General features: G+C 38.4%; 1 protein-coding gene across 1 annotated transcript in view; it reads left to right on the top strand.

Annotated features, from left to right (window-relative positions):
• Positions 1 to 19728, top strand: part of kl-5 (male fertility factor kl5) — a 243383-nt gene that overhangs the window by 79916 nt on the left and 143739 nt on the right. Inside the window, exons 7-10 of the mRNA XM_086840572.1 lie at positions 12392 to 12683; positions 18121 to 18274; positions 18324 to 19154; positions 19212 to 19663. Of these exons, the coding sequence (XP_086696698.1) occupies positions 12392 to 12683; positions 18121 to 18274; positions 18324 to 19154; positions 19212 to 19663 (1729 nt within the window). The remainder of the gene's footprint in view (positions 1 to 12391; positions 12684 to 18120; positions 18275 to 18323; positions 19155 to 19211; positions 19664 to 19728) is intronic.

Below are 19728 nucleotides of genomic sequence, written 5' to 3'. Positions count from 1 at the left end.
AACGCTCTATTAGGTAGCTCATTTAGTAGTTTTTTTGATTGCGTTTTTGTTTGTTGGTATTATTATTTTTTGTAAATGATATACCGTAACCTTTCTTGTATGGATGTAAATACAATCCCTTGCCTAACGCTACCGATTCCATTTTTCTATTATGTCTCTGGTTTTCCTCAAGTTGTGCCTTTGCCATCTTTGCATTGTTAATAGACTTTACAATTGCAGCGCTACCTGATGCTAAACTTCCCACAGCGCTAAGGGCTGTTAAAATAGGTACCAATGGTAAAAAACCACCAATTTTAGGGACTGCTATAACCCGTGGAATTACAACATTTTTCCTACACCCCATAGAGTTAGATACTGCAGAGCGAGCCACTTTTACTGCATTCAATAAGTCAAGAGGTTTATTCTTTCGCAATTCGATTGTTGCCTTTCTGATGATTGAGGCAAGAGTTTTTTTTACAACTTTCTTTTTCTGCTGCTTTGTTCCCATCCCAAATTTTTTCTTTAGCTTCATCACGTTGCTCACAAAATATGCTGCAGCTCTTTCACTAATGCTGCTATTCAATGCTTTTACACGATCCCGAGCCCTATCAATTAAGATGGAATCTGCTTTATGTCGTTCACTCAAGTCCTTGCTATTTGAATATGCTATGTCGTGTTCCCGACAAGCCTCATCTAAACCATTGATCCCTCGGTCACCACGAAGTAATCGTTTCTCAAGGTTTGTGCCAGGTCCACAGTAATTGTACCCAGGTATATGAGCCTCAAAGGGTAAAGTGTTTATTAAATTATTTATGATACCAGTTCCCTGTTTCACATTTGATTTATGACTGATTATATTATAAAAATGTTTCCCCATTTTATATCAACCTCAATTAACGAATGATTGTCCTCGAATGAAGTACTTATCTTCAAATCATGCGTTTATTAAGACAAAATAAAAGTATCACAGTAAGAAACATTGAAGGTGGTGTGCATGGTGAAATTACTCATCCACGACACAGTTCATTGTTACCAAACACAATTAGAGCTTTAATTGTTGGACCATCCAATTGTGGAAAAACCAATGTGATGATAAGTCTTATCGAAAGTCCAAATGGCTTAAAATTTGAAAATATTTACATATTTTCAAAGAGTTTATATCAACCAAAATATGAGTATTTGGAAAATCTTGTGAAACCAATACGAGGAATGGGATATTATACATTTTCGTCAAATGATAGTGTTTTGTCACCAGAAGAAGCAAAAAACAATTCCATTATGATATTTGATGATGTCGCATCCGAAAAACAAGATAATATTCGAGATTATTTTTGTATGGGACGACATAGGAAGATTGATTCATTCTATTTATCTCAAACGTATACACATATTCCGAAACATTTAATTCGAGACAATGCGAATTTTATTATAATGTTTAAACAGGATGACTTAAACATGCGTCGTATATATCGAGATCATGTTAACAGCGATATGGATTATAATTCATTCATGAATATATCAAGAAGGTGTTGGGAAGATAAATTTGGATTTCTTCTAATCTCTAAGGATGATGATATGAAAACTGGACGATACAGAAAAGGATTCGATCAGTTTATTATTCTCGAATAAATAATAATATAAGTATAATGAAGTTGATAAAAAAACATACAGTTCACGATTAAGCTTCATAATGAGTACATCGCTAACAATTGCTTTAAATGGAAACACATCTGTACTAAGCGAACATTTTTTTCCTCAAATTGAGTTAAATCGTAATTATGAATGTGCTCTAATCGACTTTTATACATTCAATTCTATACCGAATGTAGATAAGGGGAATAATCTATTTCATATTGGAAACAAAGTCATAGAAATACCTATAGGCTCATATGAGTTTGAGGATATAATAAAATATATTTTTAATAAGCTCAAGGAATATGAACTTCACAATAGTGTAACAATTGAATGTAACACCAATACTTTACAAGTTCAAGTTGTTAGTAAAAAAGAGATAGTATATTTTAATCATCAACGATCAATTGGACGATTATTTGGATTTAATAAGCGTAAATTAAGACCAAATGAAAATGAAATTTACGTCTCGGATAACCCTGTAAATATTTTAAAAATAAATTCTGTTAGATTGGAGTGTAACATTGTTAGTGGATCATATGTGGGGAATAAACCAAATCATGTGCTTCATGAATTTGGAATCAATGTTCCGCCTGGATATAAAATGAACATTACACCACACAACTTGATTTATTTACCTGTCAACACCAGAGAAATAAGCACACTCGAAGTACGGATAACTGATCAAAACGGAGAATTAATTAATTTGCGTGGAGAAACTGTATCAATTCGTCTTCACTTACGATCAACAGAATGATTATTTATAATAAAAAGACGTTACATAGCTCCTTTGATAACATTATTAAACCTACAGTTGAAGTGAAAGCATCATCATCTTCAAAATCATCATCATCAACCCGAGGTCCTTCAAATCAACGGCCGACTCTCACATTAAAAAATAAATTGATTTTAAAATCATTGGGATTTAATATTAAATAAATAATTCAAATGAATGAGATTTTTTATGTTCAAGAAAAACCTGTCAATGATGAAAGCATTGTTAAAAAAGAACTACATACTTATTATCCATATCAACAAAACTTCAAGCCAAATGATGAAGTTCGTATCACAATACAGAACCAAGATTTGTATGTCCTTCCATGTGAAAGTTTTCTCCACTTTGAGGGAACACTTAGCAAAATTATTGACACAAATACAGGAACGACTTCGACAAATGGAGTTACTGGGATGCTCAAAAATAATTGCATGGCCTATTTTCTAGATGAAATAAGATATGAGTTAAACGGGTGTGAATTGGATAGGACACGGTTTACTGGAATTACAACAACTATTAAGAACTTTCTCTCAGTCGGCCAACAGGAAGGAGTTCTTTGTCGTAATGCCGGGTGGAGTGGTGGAGACAATATTCCTTCGGGAGGACATTTCAGCTTTTCTGTACCTTTAAAAATGTTGATGGGATTCGCTGAAGACTACAAGAAAGTAGTGTTAAATTGTAAACATGAGCTCGTTCTCTTGCTTACAAAAAACACTGATGATATGTATATTAAAACAGTTGATGGAAAAACACACAATATTGCTATACATAACATATGTTGGAAGATTCCCCACATCGTTCCAAGTGACAGTGCTAAAATTAAAATGTTTAATGTAGTGAAAAGTGGAGCTACTCTCCCACTCGCATTCCGGAGTTGGGATTGTTATATTAATCCAACATTGGTACAGGGAACACATCATATCTGGAATGTAAAGTTGGCTGCAAATAGGGAACGCCCACGTTTTGCTGTCATTGCATTTACGTTAAATGGACAGCTAATTACAAACAATTTGAGAAATGCAAAAGTATATCTAAATTCTGAAGTCTATCCCTATGAGGATTTGAATATTAAATATAATGAGAATCGGTTTGCCGTCTTGTACGACATGTATACAAAATTCCAAGAGAGCTACTACAATCGAGAACCACGGGCACTTCTATCACCCATCGAGTTTATAAGGAAGGCTCCTGTCGTTGTTGTTGATCTCTCATACCAGAATGAGTCTGTAAAATCAGGACCGATTGATGTAAAAATTTCCACAGAGCTAAGTGTGGCGAGTGAGATGAATACAAAGGTATATTGCCTTCTCATCCATGATCGACTAGTTGAATATACACCATTGAGTGGATTAGTTCAACGTATCGTCTAAAAATTTTTATAGGATAAGATCATTCAATTTTTATAATCATTGGGAGTAGACGTCCACGGAGCAATCAAAAATGATGTCATTGGAAAACAAAACCAAACCCACAACCTCTTTTACAATACATCAACTTGTAATTAGAATAAATAATTTCATGAAAATGTATAAGAATAAAATTTTCCCCGAACACGAGCAATATCTGGAGGATTCGATAAAATATTTCCATCAGAGGATGCCTGATACACCGCTGGTTTCAAATATACATGGACAACATTTCACATCTTGCTCTTGGGCGAATGATAATGTCAACAATGGTCTCGATACTTGCGCCTGTCATTTTTTTAGTGTTCGCTCTCAAAAATCATTAAAAATTATGAAAATGTATGTTGATTTAGAACATCGCTTCTGATATTTATCTTGATAAATAAAATTATAATATATAAATAAATATATATCCATTTTTTATTGGGAAAAAAAGGGTTTGGGGATGTATTTTTTTTTTCAGTATTTATTTTTCAGATTTACTCTTTCACTTAAAAGTCACAATTCCATATCAAAGAAGGGCACATCTTTTGGTCAATGAAAGAAAGGGTGGTGAGGGTGATCCTTCCTCGAATTTGTGAAAGGATGGGGTGGTGGTGTGTGTAAGCATGTACTATCTCGCAGGGAAAATCCACGCTCGTGGTGTGCGTCATTCATATGGTTGTACTTTGGTTGTTCCGTTCCAAACATGTACCCTTCTTCAATTCCACCCCCGTTCCTTTTTTAAGTGATGGTCGTGGGTGATCGTCCAAGTGCGCTCGAGGATCGAGCAGAGCGTGGATTTTCCGTTCCAAACATGTACCCTTCTCCCATTCCACCCCCGTCCCTTTCTTAAGTCAGGATCGTGGGTGATCGTCCAAGTGCGCTCGAGGATCGAGCAGAGCGTGGGCGTGGAATTTTCCGTTAGCACCCTTCTTCCATTCCACCCCCATCCCTTTTTTAAGTGAGGATTGAGGGTCAACGTCCAAGTGTGCTCGAGGATCGAGCAGAGCGTGGAATTTTCCGTTAGCACCCTTCCACCCCCGTCCCTTTTTTAAGTGAGGATTGTGGGTCAACGTCCACGTGCGTGAACGGGATCGATGCGGCCCAGGATCGCTGCGGTGCGACCTTTTCAATTGCCTCCCCCGTCCCTTTCTTTCAGTGAGGGTCGTGGGAACGTACACGTGCGCTCCGGGATCGCTCGGGATCGCTCCCCTCCCTTTCGCACTCGTATCCACATCCTTGTTGGGGCGCTTGAACACTTGTTCACAAGTGTCCTTTTACATACACTGACCCTAATTAATTGCATCTTTATTACCCCCATCCATTGACAGGTTGACAGCTAACCCTCATTAATTGCATTTTTATTACTCAAAGCAATTAAATGTTTTGACAGCTAACCCATTAATTGCATTTTTATTACCCCTTTTGCCGACATCAAAGGTCCCGAAAATCCCGTTTTTATACTACTTCAATTCATAACATGGTATCATTGAAAATACGCAAATTTGGATACTTGCGAAAAATGAGTTTTGGCCACGAAACGGGTCAAATTCCACATAGTGCACAGCCGATCTGCCACTGAAAAGTGAATTCTTGTTGTGCTCGGTTTCGAACGACTGCTTCTAACTCGAAAAAGCCGAAGGCAATCTGGGGTTCTAGACATATTGTTCGGGTGCTCTGGGGTTCCAGGCTCAGCCGTTTTTGCGATAGTACTTTTTGGTACTGTTTGACTCCTCTATGTGTTTCTTTCTTAGTGGTACTATGTATGATGCGTAATAAAGCGTAAGCAATTATTCGAGCTCCACGACCCCACCGACTTATGATTTAACCACTTTGGGTTATATATTTACCGACTGCGTCGCGGGAACTATTTTCCAATACAGGATCTTTAGCGGCAGGATCGCCCCCCTCCATTTCAGGTGGCATAAAGGAAAATGCAAAATTGTAAATGTCGTCCAACTTTTATAAAATTAAAAGCAAAATTCTAGTATAATAAAAATGGCTTTATATCAAAACTTAAAAAGTTATAACTTTTAATCATATTAATTCCTCTATCGTTCCTATGGAAGCTATATGATATAGTAGTCCGATTTTTATAAAATTTTCCACAAAATTGTAGACTAATATTGAATGGCTATATCTCAAATTTGATAGAATTCTGTTGAAATTTTTTTTTTTTTTTTTTTGTAAAATTTGTTCCAAAACAACCTGTCCAAAACATATAGACCAAATAAACCTTACTTAACCGCCATATCAGAGCTGTGAGGTGCCGTCAATAACGTTCGCCGCACTGCTACAGCAAATCTGCTTCTGGAGGTGACCAGGTAATTTGGAGAGTGGCGGGTCCTTGAAGACGTTAAGGAAGTGCGAGTCCTGACGGAGAATTCAAAAGTCAACGCTTTTGAAATTTACAACCTTACCGCGATCACGCCGATGAGTGAGATCCGCACCGGCCTCATAAAGTACAGTGAAGGTTCAAAGCCTCCTCCCCCAATACGGGGAATCTAAAACGGTGGTGATCAGCCTAGCATGATTGATGGCCAAAGAAGTCAAAAAGCGAGGTGAGGTCCGTATAGGAAGGACCAGGTGAAGAGTGGGGGAGCTCGGAAACACCGCCATCAAGAGCAAGATCCTGTTGGACAGGAGCGGTTGTTGCATCATGTGCGGCGAAATAGGACATGAAGCAGCCGTCTGAAGCAAAGAGCCAGATTCGGAACGGCGATGCTCCCCCCAATAGCGTAATGCAGTTGATTCAGATCAGCCTGAACTACTTCAGAGCCGTGTAGGACCTGCTTCTGCAGGCGGTACGCGAAGTAGAGGCGAATGTTTCTATCGCGCTGAAGAGCGCAGGATTGAAATGTGGTGGAATGTTACGGCACGCAGATCATAGATGCTTCAAGGCATAATTGCACAAGTTAAAGCATGAGGCAAACCCATTCTGCGACTACTGCGGCAGCGCATTTATCAATGACGCGAAGCATGTTTTTTGCGCACTGCTTTTGAAGCAACAATGATCTATTGTCTGTCAGCCAATAATCTGTTGCATGCTGGAATCCTCATCCAAGTGGGTTGCGGTTGTTGACCTGGCAGCATCCATGCCGAGAGAGCTTAGGCACTGAGAGCAGATCCGAGGCACTGAGAGTAATGAAAGAGCAACCTGACGCCCCTGCAAAGTATAGCTTGGTAGCGTACCATGGGAGCGGACTTTTTCATTGCTTTTAATATTATTATTATATAACCTTATGTCTGTGGACTTGAGTCGCCGAAGATAAGGTCGCCACAAATAAGGCTGGTGTTCAATAACTTTAGGAAGCTATTCCAGCTGCGTCCTTGTCGCGAAAAATGTAATATTACTGTATCCCGATTATATATATTCCTTCAACATAAATACAAGCGCCAGACACAAATTTCCTCACTTGTAGGCGAGACATTGCAAGAAGATATTCTTTAGATAAACTTTCAAAATTAGCTATTGATCCTGCAATTATGGAATAAATGAACCTTTATCCCCATTTAAAGACAATGCTTTGAGCACTAAGCAAGAAACACATAGAGGTGTCAAACAGTACCAAAAAGTACTATCACAAAAACGGCTGAGCCTGGAACCCCAGAGCACCCGAACGATATGTCTAGAACCCCAGAGTGCCTTCGGCTTTTTCGAGTTCGAAGCAGTCGTTCGAAACCGAGCACAACAAGAATTCACTTTTCAGTGGCAGATCGACCGTGGAAGGATGAGCAGGGGTGCGTTTCTTTGCGCTGTGCTCTCGTTTCTTTGTATATGTGTATATGTGTACAAGCGCTCACACGTTTGTATGCGTGTGCAAATTTCTGTTCGCAGAGTCTTTTTCATAGGTTTCGGACGGCCACAGCCAGTGGGCCGAAGCGGCGGCTCACTTGCTTATGACGTCACAGCAATACTTAGCCAGCGCTTGCATTGGGGGACAAATTATTTGAGTTATCTAACTATAATTACCACTTATTTTAATTTAATTTGTGTTTTTCCTGACAATATATTTCCCAAAAGTCATTTTGTTGATGAATCATCGATGAATTGTTCATGAATTTGTTGATGAATTGTTGATGAATCATCGATGAATTGTTAATGCATTTTTATTTAAGTATTTATTTATTTAATTTAATTTTTTTCATTTGCTAAGCAACAACAAAAAAGTACGCTAAAACAAAAGCGCGCCCAAATATGCATACATATGTACATACATATGTATGTACATAGATATTGACATATGTATGTAAGCATAATTAAAACAAATCAAAGAATCTTAGAAAATCAAAACAAAACAAAAAGTGATACGCGCAAATCACTTGCATAGACAACAACAACATACCCTGCAGTACCTGTCATCAGTAATTCATCAACAGTCAAGGGGGTGCTGTTGATGATTCATCGATGACAGGCTATACAAACTGTTGATGAATTTAACATGGGCATGTCATAGGCTGTCATCAACGAAAATTTATTACTAATTCATCGATGATTCATCAACAATTCATCAACAAATTCATGAACAATTCATCGATGATTCATCAACAAAATGACTTTTGGGAAATATATTGTCAGGAAAAACACAAATTAAATTAAAATAAGTGGTAATTATAGTTAGATAACTCAAATAATTTGTCCCCCAATGCAAGCGCTGGCTAAGTATTGCTGTGACGTCATAAGCAAGTGAGCCGCCGCTTCGGCCCACTGGCTGTGGCCGTCCGAAACCTATGAAAAAGACTCTGCGAACAGAAATTTGCACACGCATACAAACGTGTGAGCGCTTGTACACATATACACATATACAAAGAAACGAGAGCACAGCGCAAAGAAACGCACCCCTGCTCATCCTTCCACGGTCGATCTGCCACTGAAAAGTGAATTCTTGTTGTGCTCGGTTTCGAACGACTGCTTCGAACTCGAAAAAGCCGAAGGCACTCTGGGGTTCTAGACATATCGTTCGGGTGCTCTGGGGTTCCAGGCTCAGCCGTTTTTGTGATAGTACTTTTTGGTACTGTTTGACACCTCTATGTGTTTCTTGCTTAGTGCTTTGAGTCTAACCATATATTTACTTTTATCGAATCATTTTAATGTTGAGACACAACTCCTTTATAATTCATTACAAGGGCCGGTCGAAAGGCTACTCAGCAAACAGCCAAGGAAAGAAAACAAAACAAGACCAGACACAAACTTTGAGGTCTGAGAAACCATTCTGGTAAAGGGAAGAAGTAATCGAAACAGGCTTCGTGAAATCGTTCTTAAAAAGGGAGAGTCGATTATAAAGAAAATCTACGCAAGGTTCATCTAATACTTATATATATTATTATTTTTCGTTTGAGTGACTAAACCTGGTTACATATGCCAAGTCCTACTACTTACCTTAATATTGCAAATATTTTTAATCATTTTCGGATCATCATCTTTAGCACAGTTTAAGAGTAGTTAATAAAATGCTAGACCCTAATGGTTTAAACTTTTAAAATTACATTAAAACTTCGGTACGCCGAAATTTATATACCCTTGCAGATAGAACTTCGATGATTCGGAATCAATACAATATAAATTATATATATTTATTTGGTTGGGATATAGCCCGCACTTAGACAAGCTGTGTAAATTGCGTGTAGCCATGGAGTAACGACTTCTTTGGTCGCCTGTAGCATTGCTGGAAATATTCCCTCTAGTCCTGGTGCTTTCATCCCCGCGAAAGTCTTTAGCCCAGTGCATTCATTTGCGAGATGCTCTTTCCTAGTTGCTAGTACCTGGTGTTCGTTGGCATTGTTGATCTCTGTGCAACCTGGAAAGTGCGCGTGTATTAGTGCTATTAGGGCCTCTTCGCTCCCCTCAGTTCACTGTCCGTAGTCGCGTTTGAGCTGACGAATAAATACACAAATATAATAAAAAAAAAACAATAACTATAATAACTTGCTTGCCAAATGTGCGCTTTACGAGTTATTAACAATTTTAGAAACTACAAAAAAGCAAAATTTTTACAATATGCCATTAAACAAACAGCTGAAATTGCGAAGTTTTATTTTCAAAATTGCCCCTCAGTTACTCTTGCTCAAAGCGCTTACTGAGCAAAATAGTAGTGGCAATAAAGTGCCTTCAACTAAGACAATTAGCAAGTTAGTGATCAAATTTAACGGTCTTTGGCTACATCCACACCCAAATTTAAACTACTTGCGAAAAGAAATTATGTCATTGATGCTGTTTGAGCCGTTTTTCAAGACTATCAGAACAATTCATATAGTCGCCGTACTCAGGAGGACTTCTCCTGAGTTTTACTTATGGGGGTACTTGATAAATTAAACATTAATCCTCCGCTCAACTTAAGGCTAACATTAGCAACGAAATCATTAACCCGGAAAAACCCATAAAATTCCGAAAAATTTGAGGATTTGTGCCAAGCTGCCACGATGGTGTGAAAAGTGAAAAGTGACCAGACAAATTGTTTTGGAACAAGTTTAAATAAAATGAATTAGAATAGAATATTGAATATTTGAATAGAAATATTGATAGAACTTTGCTACGGATTACCTTTATTAATAACATATTCCGTGTTGACGTAGAATATGTGCGGACTTGTTGGGTCAGCTTAATTTACAGGCACCGATTAAAAACACCAGATCCTATTTACCCATAGTGCTGCCCCACTCCCGCGCTTCCTTGGTTTTTCAAGAACCGATAAAAATCCTATGTGCAAAATATAATGATATGTACACAATTATCTCAAACGCAGATAGGGCTATCGTTAAATAAAACCTTTATCCTAAAATACTTTGTACGCATGAAACAAAAAGTCTGCCAGCACAGCGGTAGTTCATTTCTTGGAATTCTATTCCATGTGTTCTATCGTGCCTACTAACACCTAACCCGATACCATATTGGGCTTTACAAGGGTCACTTGAGTGTACTAACCGTAGTGCATCAACGTCCACATCTCCAGTGACTCTTTCCCTGAGGTCATTCTGTTTATAGGTGTGGGATTTGCTTGCTAGTAGTTTGCGTTCTAGTACGGCGCAGTCTTGCGTATCGGTATAGAAATGGTCTGAAAAAGAGTGGTGTGTCGAGATCTTTATTTTCATACCTTGTAATCGTTGTACTTCTTTGTATTGGGGAGTTATATGTAGGACCTCGTTCGAGACTTGAAATTCTTTCGTTTTTTTTGGCGTTTCTTTGTTAGAAATAATAGCGTCACGAAAGGCAGTGTGTGCCTGGCGTTGGCGTCCCACCCGACGATATGCGTCGTTCTAGTCTCTTTGGCGCTCTGCATAACCCTTTAAACCCCTCTAGTATGGCAGACCGTATATTTCCTCAACCTGGCCACTGCTGGATCTGAGTTGCTAAAATAGAGATATAAAAGAGCGTTAAGATTGTTTTTAATGATTACACTCTCTTTCGGCCTACCTCTCGGTGTCGTTTTCAATGACTTACGGATCGGCTAGACAGACCATGATCTTGGCCGTCCTGATACTATACTGGACCTTGTGGTCGGATCACTAGGTATTATATATATTTTTGTCATAAAACGTTTAGGTAAATGTTATATCACAACATAATTATATCAACATATTATATCTACAGTTTTATAGTTGCAGTTTTTAATTAAAAATTTTGCGTTTTCACGTATATATAATGATCGTTTGTATGACAACTAACATATTTGATATACTAGTTAGATTTTCATAAAATATAAAATTTGCTTCAGGCAACTCTGGTTTATAAGAAACAATAATAGCTGTTCTTTTAAATAGTCTTCTAAATATTCGCACTAGTATATACATACATATGTAAGTCGGAATAGGCCAGATCGGACGACTATATCATATAGCTGGCATTGAAAATTTAAATAAATGAATTTATAACTTTTCGTATTTAACATATTTTCATTTAATTTCAGTCATCTCTTTTTTTAAATTTCGGTTTTGTTGAATAAAAAGCTGACTAATTTGTCATATATGTAACTGCTATAGGAATGAACAGAAATTACTAAAACAAAAAAGAAAACAAGCTAATTTCGGCACGCTTAAGTTTTTATACTAATTTGATCACTAGAAATAATATATAGTTTTGTCAAAAAACAATAATGTAATGATTCTATTTTTACATTCACAGTTTTCGTTTTCCCTTGTACGTAATGATCGTTTGCATGACAGCTAAAATTAAAACCGAAATTCTAGAATAACACCAAAGGGCTAAGTCTCTATAAAAATCTGTTGAAAATTGGAAGAGTTACATTTTCTTATTTAAAAATTGTTGGATCGTTTCTATGGCAGCTATATGATATAGATGTCCGATGCGACTTCTTCCGATATATATACTAGTGAGAGTAAGTAGAAGACTAACTGCAAAGTTTCTTTCAGATAGCTTCAAAACTGAGAGACTATTTGCGTAGAAACGGATAAACGGACGGAGAGACGGACATATGAACGGACGGACAGGCTAAACAAGCTTGATCTACTCGGTTGTTGCTGGTTCGAAGTGCCGAAGTTAGGATTTCTTGTTTAAACCTTTTTTTTTATTTTGTTAAACTTAAACCTTTTGCCGATTAGCTTAAATTTTACGAATATTAATACCTTAAGAACTAACCCTAATAAACATTTTTATTTACAGGCTGTTTGACAATGAACGAGGAGCCAATATAGTCGAGATTTTTAATATAATGGTTCAAGAAATCGACGACTTCACCAAGATTATTTTAGATAAATGGACTGGAGAATGCTGGAACGGTGTTCAGACAGACATTGTCCTAACGCTACTTGAAAGAAATGATGCTAACGAACTCAAAGTTAACTTTTCTGATCGACTTAAAACTGCATTAAAAGACATTAAGGTCATTCGTCTTCTTGGCTGCGAAATATCCCCAAACTTAAAGAAATTCTTTGCTAGGGAGGAAGAACTCTGGGTAAAATATACATTTATATCTTTAAACATACGTAATTATTTGATTTGTTGACACGTCTGAACAAACAGATTAATTTTTTTGTATATAATTGAAAGCTTATAAATATACAATTGTATTATCCGAACACAAATGCAATAATTCAAAGTTGTATATACGTGTCATAAAACAAATTGATTAATCTTCTCAAATCAACCAGCTTATTCAATCGCATAGATATGTATTACCACTATACAATTGAAAATGTAGTGCCTTCGGCAGTCATAGCACTCGGGTTTACTTCAGCGCGTATTCGCTTTTCGTAGTGAAATGTTGTGAGCGGGCAAAATTTTCTCCTACATTAACCCTTATGCAACATGACTTAAAAAAACTATTTAAAACATATTTTTGAATTAAGAACTTGAACAAAAGGCTCGCAACACCATTTGCATCAGAAGAATTTTATAAATTAATATATAAATAAATGTTCTAATCGTTTTATTATAAAAATAAATTTATTGTCCCATAATTTATCGGCTCTGGTGTTGCCTTGTATAAAGGCGAGAAGATCTTCCGATGTTTGATCAGGGGAGAGTCGCGAAAAAAAATACGTTTCGTCGGTGGAATTGCTATAAAGGCTTTTGGCAAGGCAAATTGTTTATCTGCCGTACCATTGTCGGCCGGTATTCCGGACCTTACACCCTAGACAGATATATCAATATTCACGGGTCTTTGAGGGGTCAATATTTGGGACCCCCCATGGGACAAAACAAAAATCACCGGCGATGAGGGCACTCCCGCGGCACATTCGGGCACCACATCTTTGCTAGCGGTCGATTTCAGCACCCTTGGATTTAGTGCTGAGTTCGAGGGCTGTGCGGAGGGAGGCTGCTGCTAAGAGCCCGTTGAGGGTAGTTGGGGTCCGCCTACATACTGCCCACCAATAGCAGTTTGTTTGCGCCACGGAGACTTATTTAATAGGGTAGGACTATTAAATTAGGAAAACTCGATAAAATGTTTCTAAAGCCGCCCTTGATTTACCGCATTAAAGAAATCATCTGCCTTTCCACATCGTGACAGACCTAGCAGCTGCTGCGCAAGCCGATATTTTTATTAATATCGTCCACCGTCCGAGCTGTAAAACCAATGTACTTGGCGTGCATGATATTGTCGCACAGCCAGCAGCCGATTGTTTGGTCCCCTGTAGAAATAGCCGTTTTGCAGATTTTGGCGAAACAGACAATATATTCAGACATTATAAGGACTTACCATTGTACTTGTACTTGAGAAAAAAAAAGAGGAAAAAAAAACAGAGCTATAAGAAGTGAAGAGACAACGAGAGCGAGTGAGCGGGAGAGCGTGGGAGATCAGATAAGAGCGAGAGAGCTGGGAGGGTGTGGGAGATATATAAGTAGCTGTCGCGACGGCGCAAACAAAAGCAAAATGAAAAATTTATAAAAAGGAATGCAAAATAACGAATTTGGGAAAAAACCAATTAAATACACAAATCAGAATAGCTGCATGCACACGCGAAAAGACCGAAAGTTATTGACACAAAATATAAAATGTAAGTTAACCCCGGTGGTTATTAGCAAACTTTATCACAAATCAACAGTGCAAGATAAAAACACGTCCAATCACTTGGAAATATGACAATTATATACTATTATGAAAGCCCTTAATAATATAGGAGAAAAAGTTGTAATTTTTAGTTGTATTAGTTCAACACACAAAAAGTTATAATTGTTAAAGTTTGTAAGTTAAGACTAAGAGACTAGTTTGCGTAGAAACATACAGACGGATAGACGAACATGGGAATGCCACTTTGCATGTCTCATTGAAGGTTTTGTGTTATATGTGAATAAGGTTTCCTATTTCCTTTTTAAGGGCATTTATTGAGGATTGATTCTTTTATATGAGCTTATTACTGAGTTCAAACAATATGTACCTGTGATCTGAAAATTAGCAATGCAATGGCACATTCCAGTTTTCTATCACTATTGAAAAACCGTGCCAAGTTGGTGTGGTCCCCTTGTTACAAATTGTAATGGTGCGGCTTGTAATATAATAAAAGCGTGACTCACGTTTTTCGTTAGTTTTATAACTTCTCCAGAGCCAATGTCTTAAATTCGCGGCGCACCTAGCATAAAGATCGCCTTCGTATTATTGACCCGTTGGAACAGCTTGACTACCGATTCTAGCGGAGCCATATCGTTATGGATCATGTGTGATGATGCGATAGATGATGCCCCATCCACTGTCACGAATTTGGCAACTCCTAGATCCTTTATTCACAACCTTAATCGCGGAGTAGAAATACTATATCTTATATAGTAGGGCGGGTCATTAAAAATTTTTTTTCGACTTTGAAACGCTAATAGGGCTTAAAAGCTGTGTACACATGTCCAGAATATGTGTGCAAAATCCGATTGCTGTGCGACGATGTCTTCCGTCTGCGCATTGACGACAAAAATAAAAAATATTTAGGTGAATGTATGGAAAATTTGGAATTTTGGTAATTTTTTTCTGTATCAATGTTCAACTTTTACTAGCCAAAAACGGTTGTCTTGGCCACCAAAACTTTTTTTTGAAAGCATCACTCTCACTGTCTTTTTTAAATGACTTGTTTAGCTGTTGATAGGTAGAAACGTCATTTTTTAACAGTTGCTCCATTCTTGTAACGCTCACCACAGGAATGGAAGCCGATGACCAAATGTAAAGTATATATGTAGTTGTTGTTTTTAGCCCTGATCCAAGTTAATTCGAAAAGTAGGGGTTTTGTGACGTTTACAGGGCTCAAGGATATCCAGGATTCTTTGCACAGTTTTATTCGTGTGCAAGTGCGCTTACTGAAAGGGGGACCGACCCCATCCCAGTAGATAAAGCGTGGGGAATGACTCAGTACAGATAATCTTAGCTTTTATTGTACGACAGTCACAATGATTCATAGAATGGCGTCCTCCTATCTCGGTTGGGTCTTGAGTGGCCGTAGTTGTTTCCCGGGTCCTTGCAGCCGGCATCAGCACTTTGGTTGGCAGTGGGGAACGGAGTATCCCTTTGGTTTTCGTCCAGGACCAGGAGGAAAGAACAGCTCGGAGGCCCTTAGGTCTCCGTGACTGAAAAACGGCTTCACTTATGATGAAGGCTTGAGAGGCTCTGAGGTTTTCCAGCTATGGAGAATGGTTTGAGCGGCCCTGAGGTATTCCAGCTATGGAGAATGGTTTGAGCGGCCCTGAGGTATTCCAATAATGATGAAGGCTTGAGGGGCCCTAAAGCCTTTTAGCTATGGAAAGGCTTGAGAGGCCGTGAGGTCTTCCAGCTTTGCAAAGGAACCTCCGAAGTTAGCTTCTTTTCTAGTTTACTTTATTTTTCATTTTTTCCAAATTTAAGTAACTTTCCTTAATAAACAGGCAGACGCTGGCTACTTCTGTAATACTACATACATTCCTCATGTAAGGAATGTTAGAATCAGTTTCGAACATACGTGCGAGATTTAAATTCGCAATAATATATCTACATAACTAGGGCGATTCGCCCGTATATTAAGAAAGAAGCTAAACGAACCAAATCAGGAAAAATCGCCCTAGTTTTAGAAAAAATATGTAACTTATCCCAAAAAAATTTTGTTTATTGTGGCTTGTCTTCATTTTATGGTGCCTTTCCCTAAATTTATAAAAACCTTTTCGTTCGGGTGCTCTGGAACCCCAGTACCCGTTTTTGTGATAGTACTTTTTGTACTGTTTGACTTCTCTATGTATTTCTTGCTTAGTGCTTCTAGCCTTTCAGCTTCAGCGCTCGGTCCCCTTGATTAGCGAAGGGAAAGGGTACCTTCGCTTTTAGGATGGATGGAATTAATTCCCTATCCTCTACCTTCAGCATGGAGCTCTTCCACAGCGCTTCCAGCTAGCTGACAGTTTGCCTAAGCCACTTTCCCTTCGGATCCTACATATACTTTAAGATTTTGAACTCATTGTGGTCAACGATCCGCGCATGCACTGTCTTCTTCCATCGCGCCTCGGTAATCTTACCATTTTTATTGTTTCTTTCAATGTCTGCCACGATTAAATGTCCTTTGCTCACCTCACTGGTCTTTGTCTCTGTTTTTGGACTTCATCGCCTTTTGAGGAGGGCCTGCCTCCTTTGGCCCGAGTTACATAGAGCACCCTATCCTGCCTCTGTACCCCCTTCCACCTTGGGCCCGAGTTACATAGAGCACCCTATCCTGCCTCTATCCTCGTCGCTATCTGCCACTGGACAAATATAAGAAGTGTATAAGGCTCATGCATCGATCGGGGATCTGCTCTCGGATTCTCACTCTCTCGCTCTCAGCAACGGGATCCTAAGCACAATATTAAACGCTCTCTAGCCCTCAGTAACGAGATCAAAAGCGCAGCTCTTAGTTTTAGTGAAGCATATATAATTCTAGGGAATAAAGCTTTTTCACTTTTGGTCATACCACCAAGTTTGGAGACACGCATTTTTTTGCTCTTGCTGAAACGCTGCGGCATAGAAAAAAACCTTGAAGGAACTGAGGATTCATTACTCCCACTCCTTTGACCACGTCCAACTGGTAACTCCCGTGCTACTGCGTGGTCACCGGAGCGCCCTTAGTGACACTCTCCGCGGAGTGTTCCCTTTTGGTGGCAAGCATCTCCTCCATCTTGTTGTCGGAATCCTAGAAGGCAACTATGGTTTCCAAGTACTACAAAAGGGGAAGCCGGTAGAATCTTCTGCCTTGTTTCGATTTCAGCGAAGGTGGTATGGATGATTCTGGTTAAGATTTAATGTGGCAATTCGAAGTGCTCTTGATCGCTTTTTTTTTTGCCGCGAGCGGATCTACAGACTGCATTTTTTCAGACAATGAGTCTTTGTATGTGCCAAAAATGAGCAGACTCTACGACAGTTCTTTAGAAGCAACACCAAAAAAAAGTGCAGGATTGTTGCTTTACTAGCAGATTTGATGGCGGTTTATACATCCTTGTTATTCTTACCACAGAAGTTAAAGTTAAAAACTTAGTTAAAACTTCTATCCTTGGCTTTGACGAGTTGGACGTTGACAAGATTGTACTTTATTTAGCCGTGGAGCCAATGTGCGTTTGCTTTCCGTGGATGTCTAAGTTTAAGACCGACGGAAAATTGCAGTGTTGGCGGCTTGATAAGTCATATGTGTTTATCGAGCTCATTTTAAATCTTATTTGCATGTAAAAGCTTTTCAGAAGGTACCGTCACGAGGGTTTGCGCCTACTTTTGGAATCAAAAGTTTTGGGATCACTTCAAGACCCTCTTAATTAATTTTTTGTTTATTTTTAACATTATTTTAACTTTATACATACTTTTATAAATAACATATAAGTCACATGCCTCACATATGCTAACTGAGCCGCTTAGGGCTTACAATATATACTACAACATATATTACTATATTATTTTAATGTAATGAATGCAAATTTAAATTTGACAGCAAGCTCGTATTAAGCTAATGCGCATTGCTGAATGGTATAATGACACACACGCTCGTGCACATCCAACGGAAAAGCGATTGATTGCCGCAGAAATGTCAATGATAGAGGAGCAAATGAATCCACTAATGGAGTCAATTAAATGGAGCTTGTTCAGTAAGATATTTTATTAAATTGAAACCTTAAAATTAATTTTTTTTTTTAGGTCAACGCTTTATAGTGATGATATTCAAAATGGTCAAGTACTTGCACGACCGCTTAGTTGCTGCCCAAGAAAACCTTGAAGCTATAAGGGAGAGTATAAAATCCTGGGGGAAAGTTCCACTTTTTCAACGCAAAGATTTAAATCCACGGCTTTTACTTCACACAGAACCAAGGGAGCCCATTCTTAGTATGCGATCGGCAATGGCATCAAACACCCAGAGACTCATTGACCTTCTCATGTACATAAATTTAAAACTATTTTTTGATATTCCACGAAGGTATAGTTTACCTCCCGGAGAGCACGGTGAGGAGGATGAGGAGGGCGATGGTATATGGCCGCCTATTACGAGCCTCTCTGCGATGACAAGTGTAAAATTTAAAAAAAAAAGGGATATGGGCGACGATGAAGACGATTTAGAGGAGTATGAGGAGGAACAATCAGAGAGCGAGGAGGAAATAATTACACCTTTTCACCGTTACGAACTCCTTAATGGGGTAAGCATGGAAGAACGTAACCTGTTTCGCGAATACGAAAAATATGTTGACGAAAACATTGCTGAGAACTTAGTGGATGCAGTTATAACAAGCAGCACCTATTTGCGAATGGAAGTTGATAATCGATATGAGAATAATACACCTATATTTGAAATATTTATGGAACTTCAGGAGCCTAACGTAGTATACTTTTTGAACCTTGATACCTCCTCCAAAACGGGATTCGCATTCTTTATTGAAACTTTGCTTGACGATATGAATAATATGATGAGTCTTCTAAACCGTGTAGCCCAAGATCCTACCGAAGTTACTGGTGAACCACCTATTAATTTCATTGGTAAGCTTATAAAACTCCGTTTTGGTAGATAAGAAGGTATGGTATTTTTCTTTACAGACGAGCTTCAGGATAAGGCTGAGTTGGATAGACAACGTCTGGAAATTATGAACAAAATAAAGCTCGCCCTGCAAGCTATTCGAGTACATGGCAAGGGCTACATGGATTATTCCAGCTTGTGGATTTGGGATAAAAGCATATATTTGGCGGAAGTAAAAAAATTCGGTCGCAACTTAACTTTAGACGAACGCGATGCCGAGGCAGACCAGGAAGGTAGCTCACTGGTTAAGCCTTTGGGTATGGAAAACCCTCCACTTTCGGTCTATAAAGAACAGCTTGATAGGTTTATAGAGCTACAAGATCAAATACGTACTTGGGACACGCATGAAGACTTCTTTGTCTTCTTGAGACTGAACATGACTGGGTTTAAGGCAGCGGTGCTAAATCAAGTTGGTCAGTGGATAAGTCTATTTAAGATGGATTTAATAAATCGAGTTAAAAATTCACTTAAGGTAAAAACATTTTAAATATCTTTAGTAAGACATTTATACTTTTAATTGTTTTAAAAACACCACTG

The sequence above is a fragment of the Drosophila serrata genome, unplaced genomic scaffold (assembly GCF_035046125.1).
Source record: "Drosophila serrata isolate PLE 108 unplaced genomic scaffold, ASM3504612v1 contig_92, whole genome shotgun sequence".
NCBI lineage: Eukaryota > Metazoa > Arthropoda > Insecta > Diptera > Drosophilidae > Drosophila > Drosophila serrata.
Note: the sequence above shows the minus strand (reverse complement) of the source record. Positions and strands in the feature narration are given on the sequence as shown.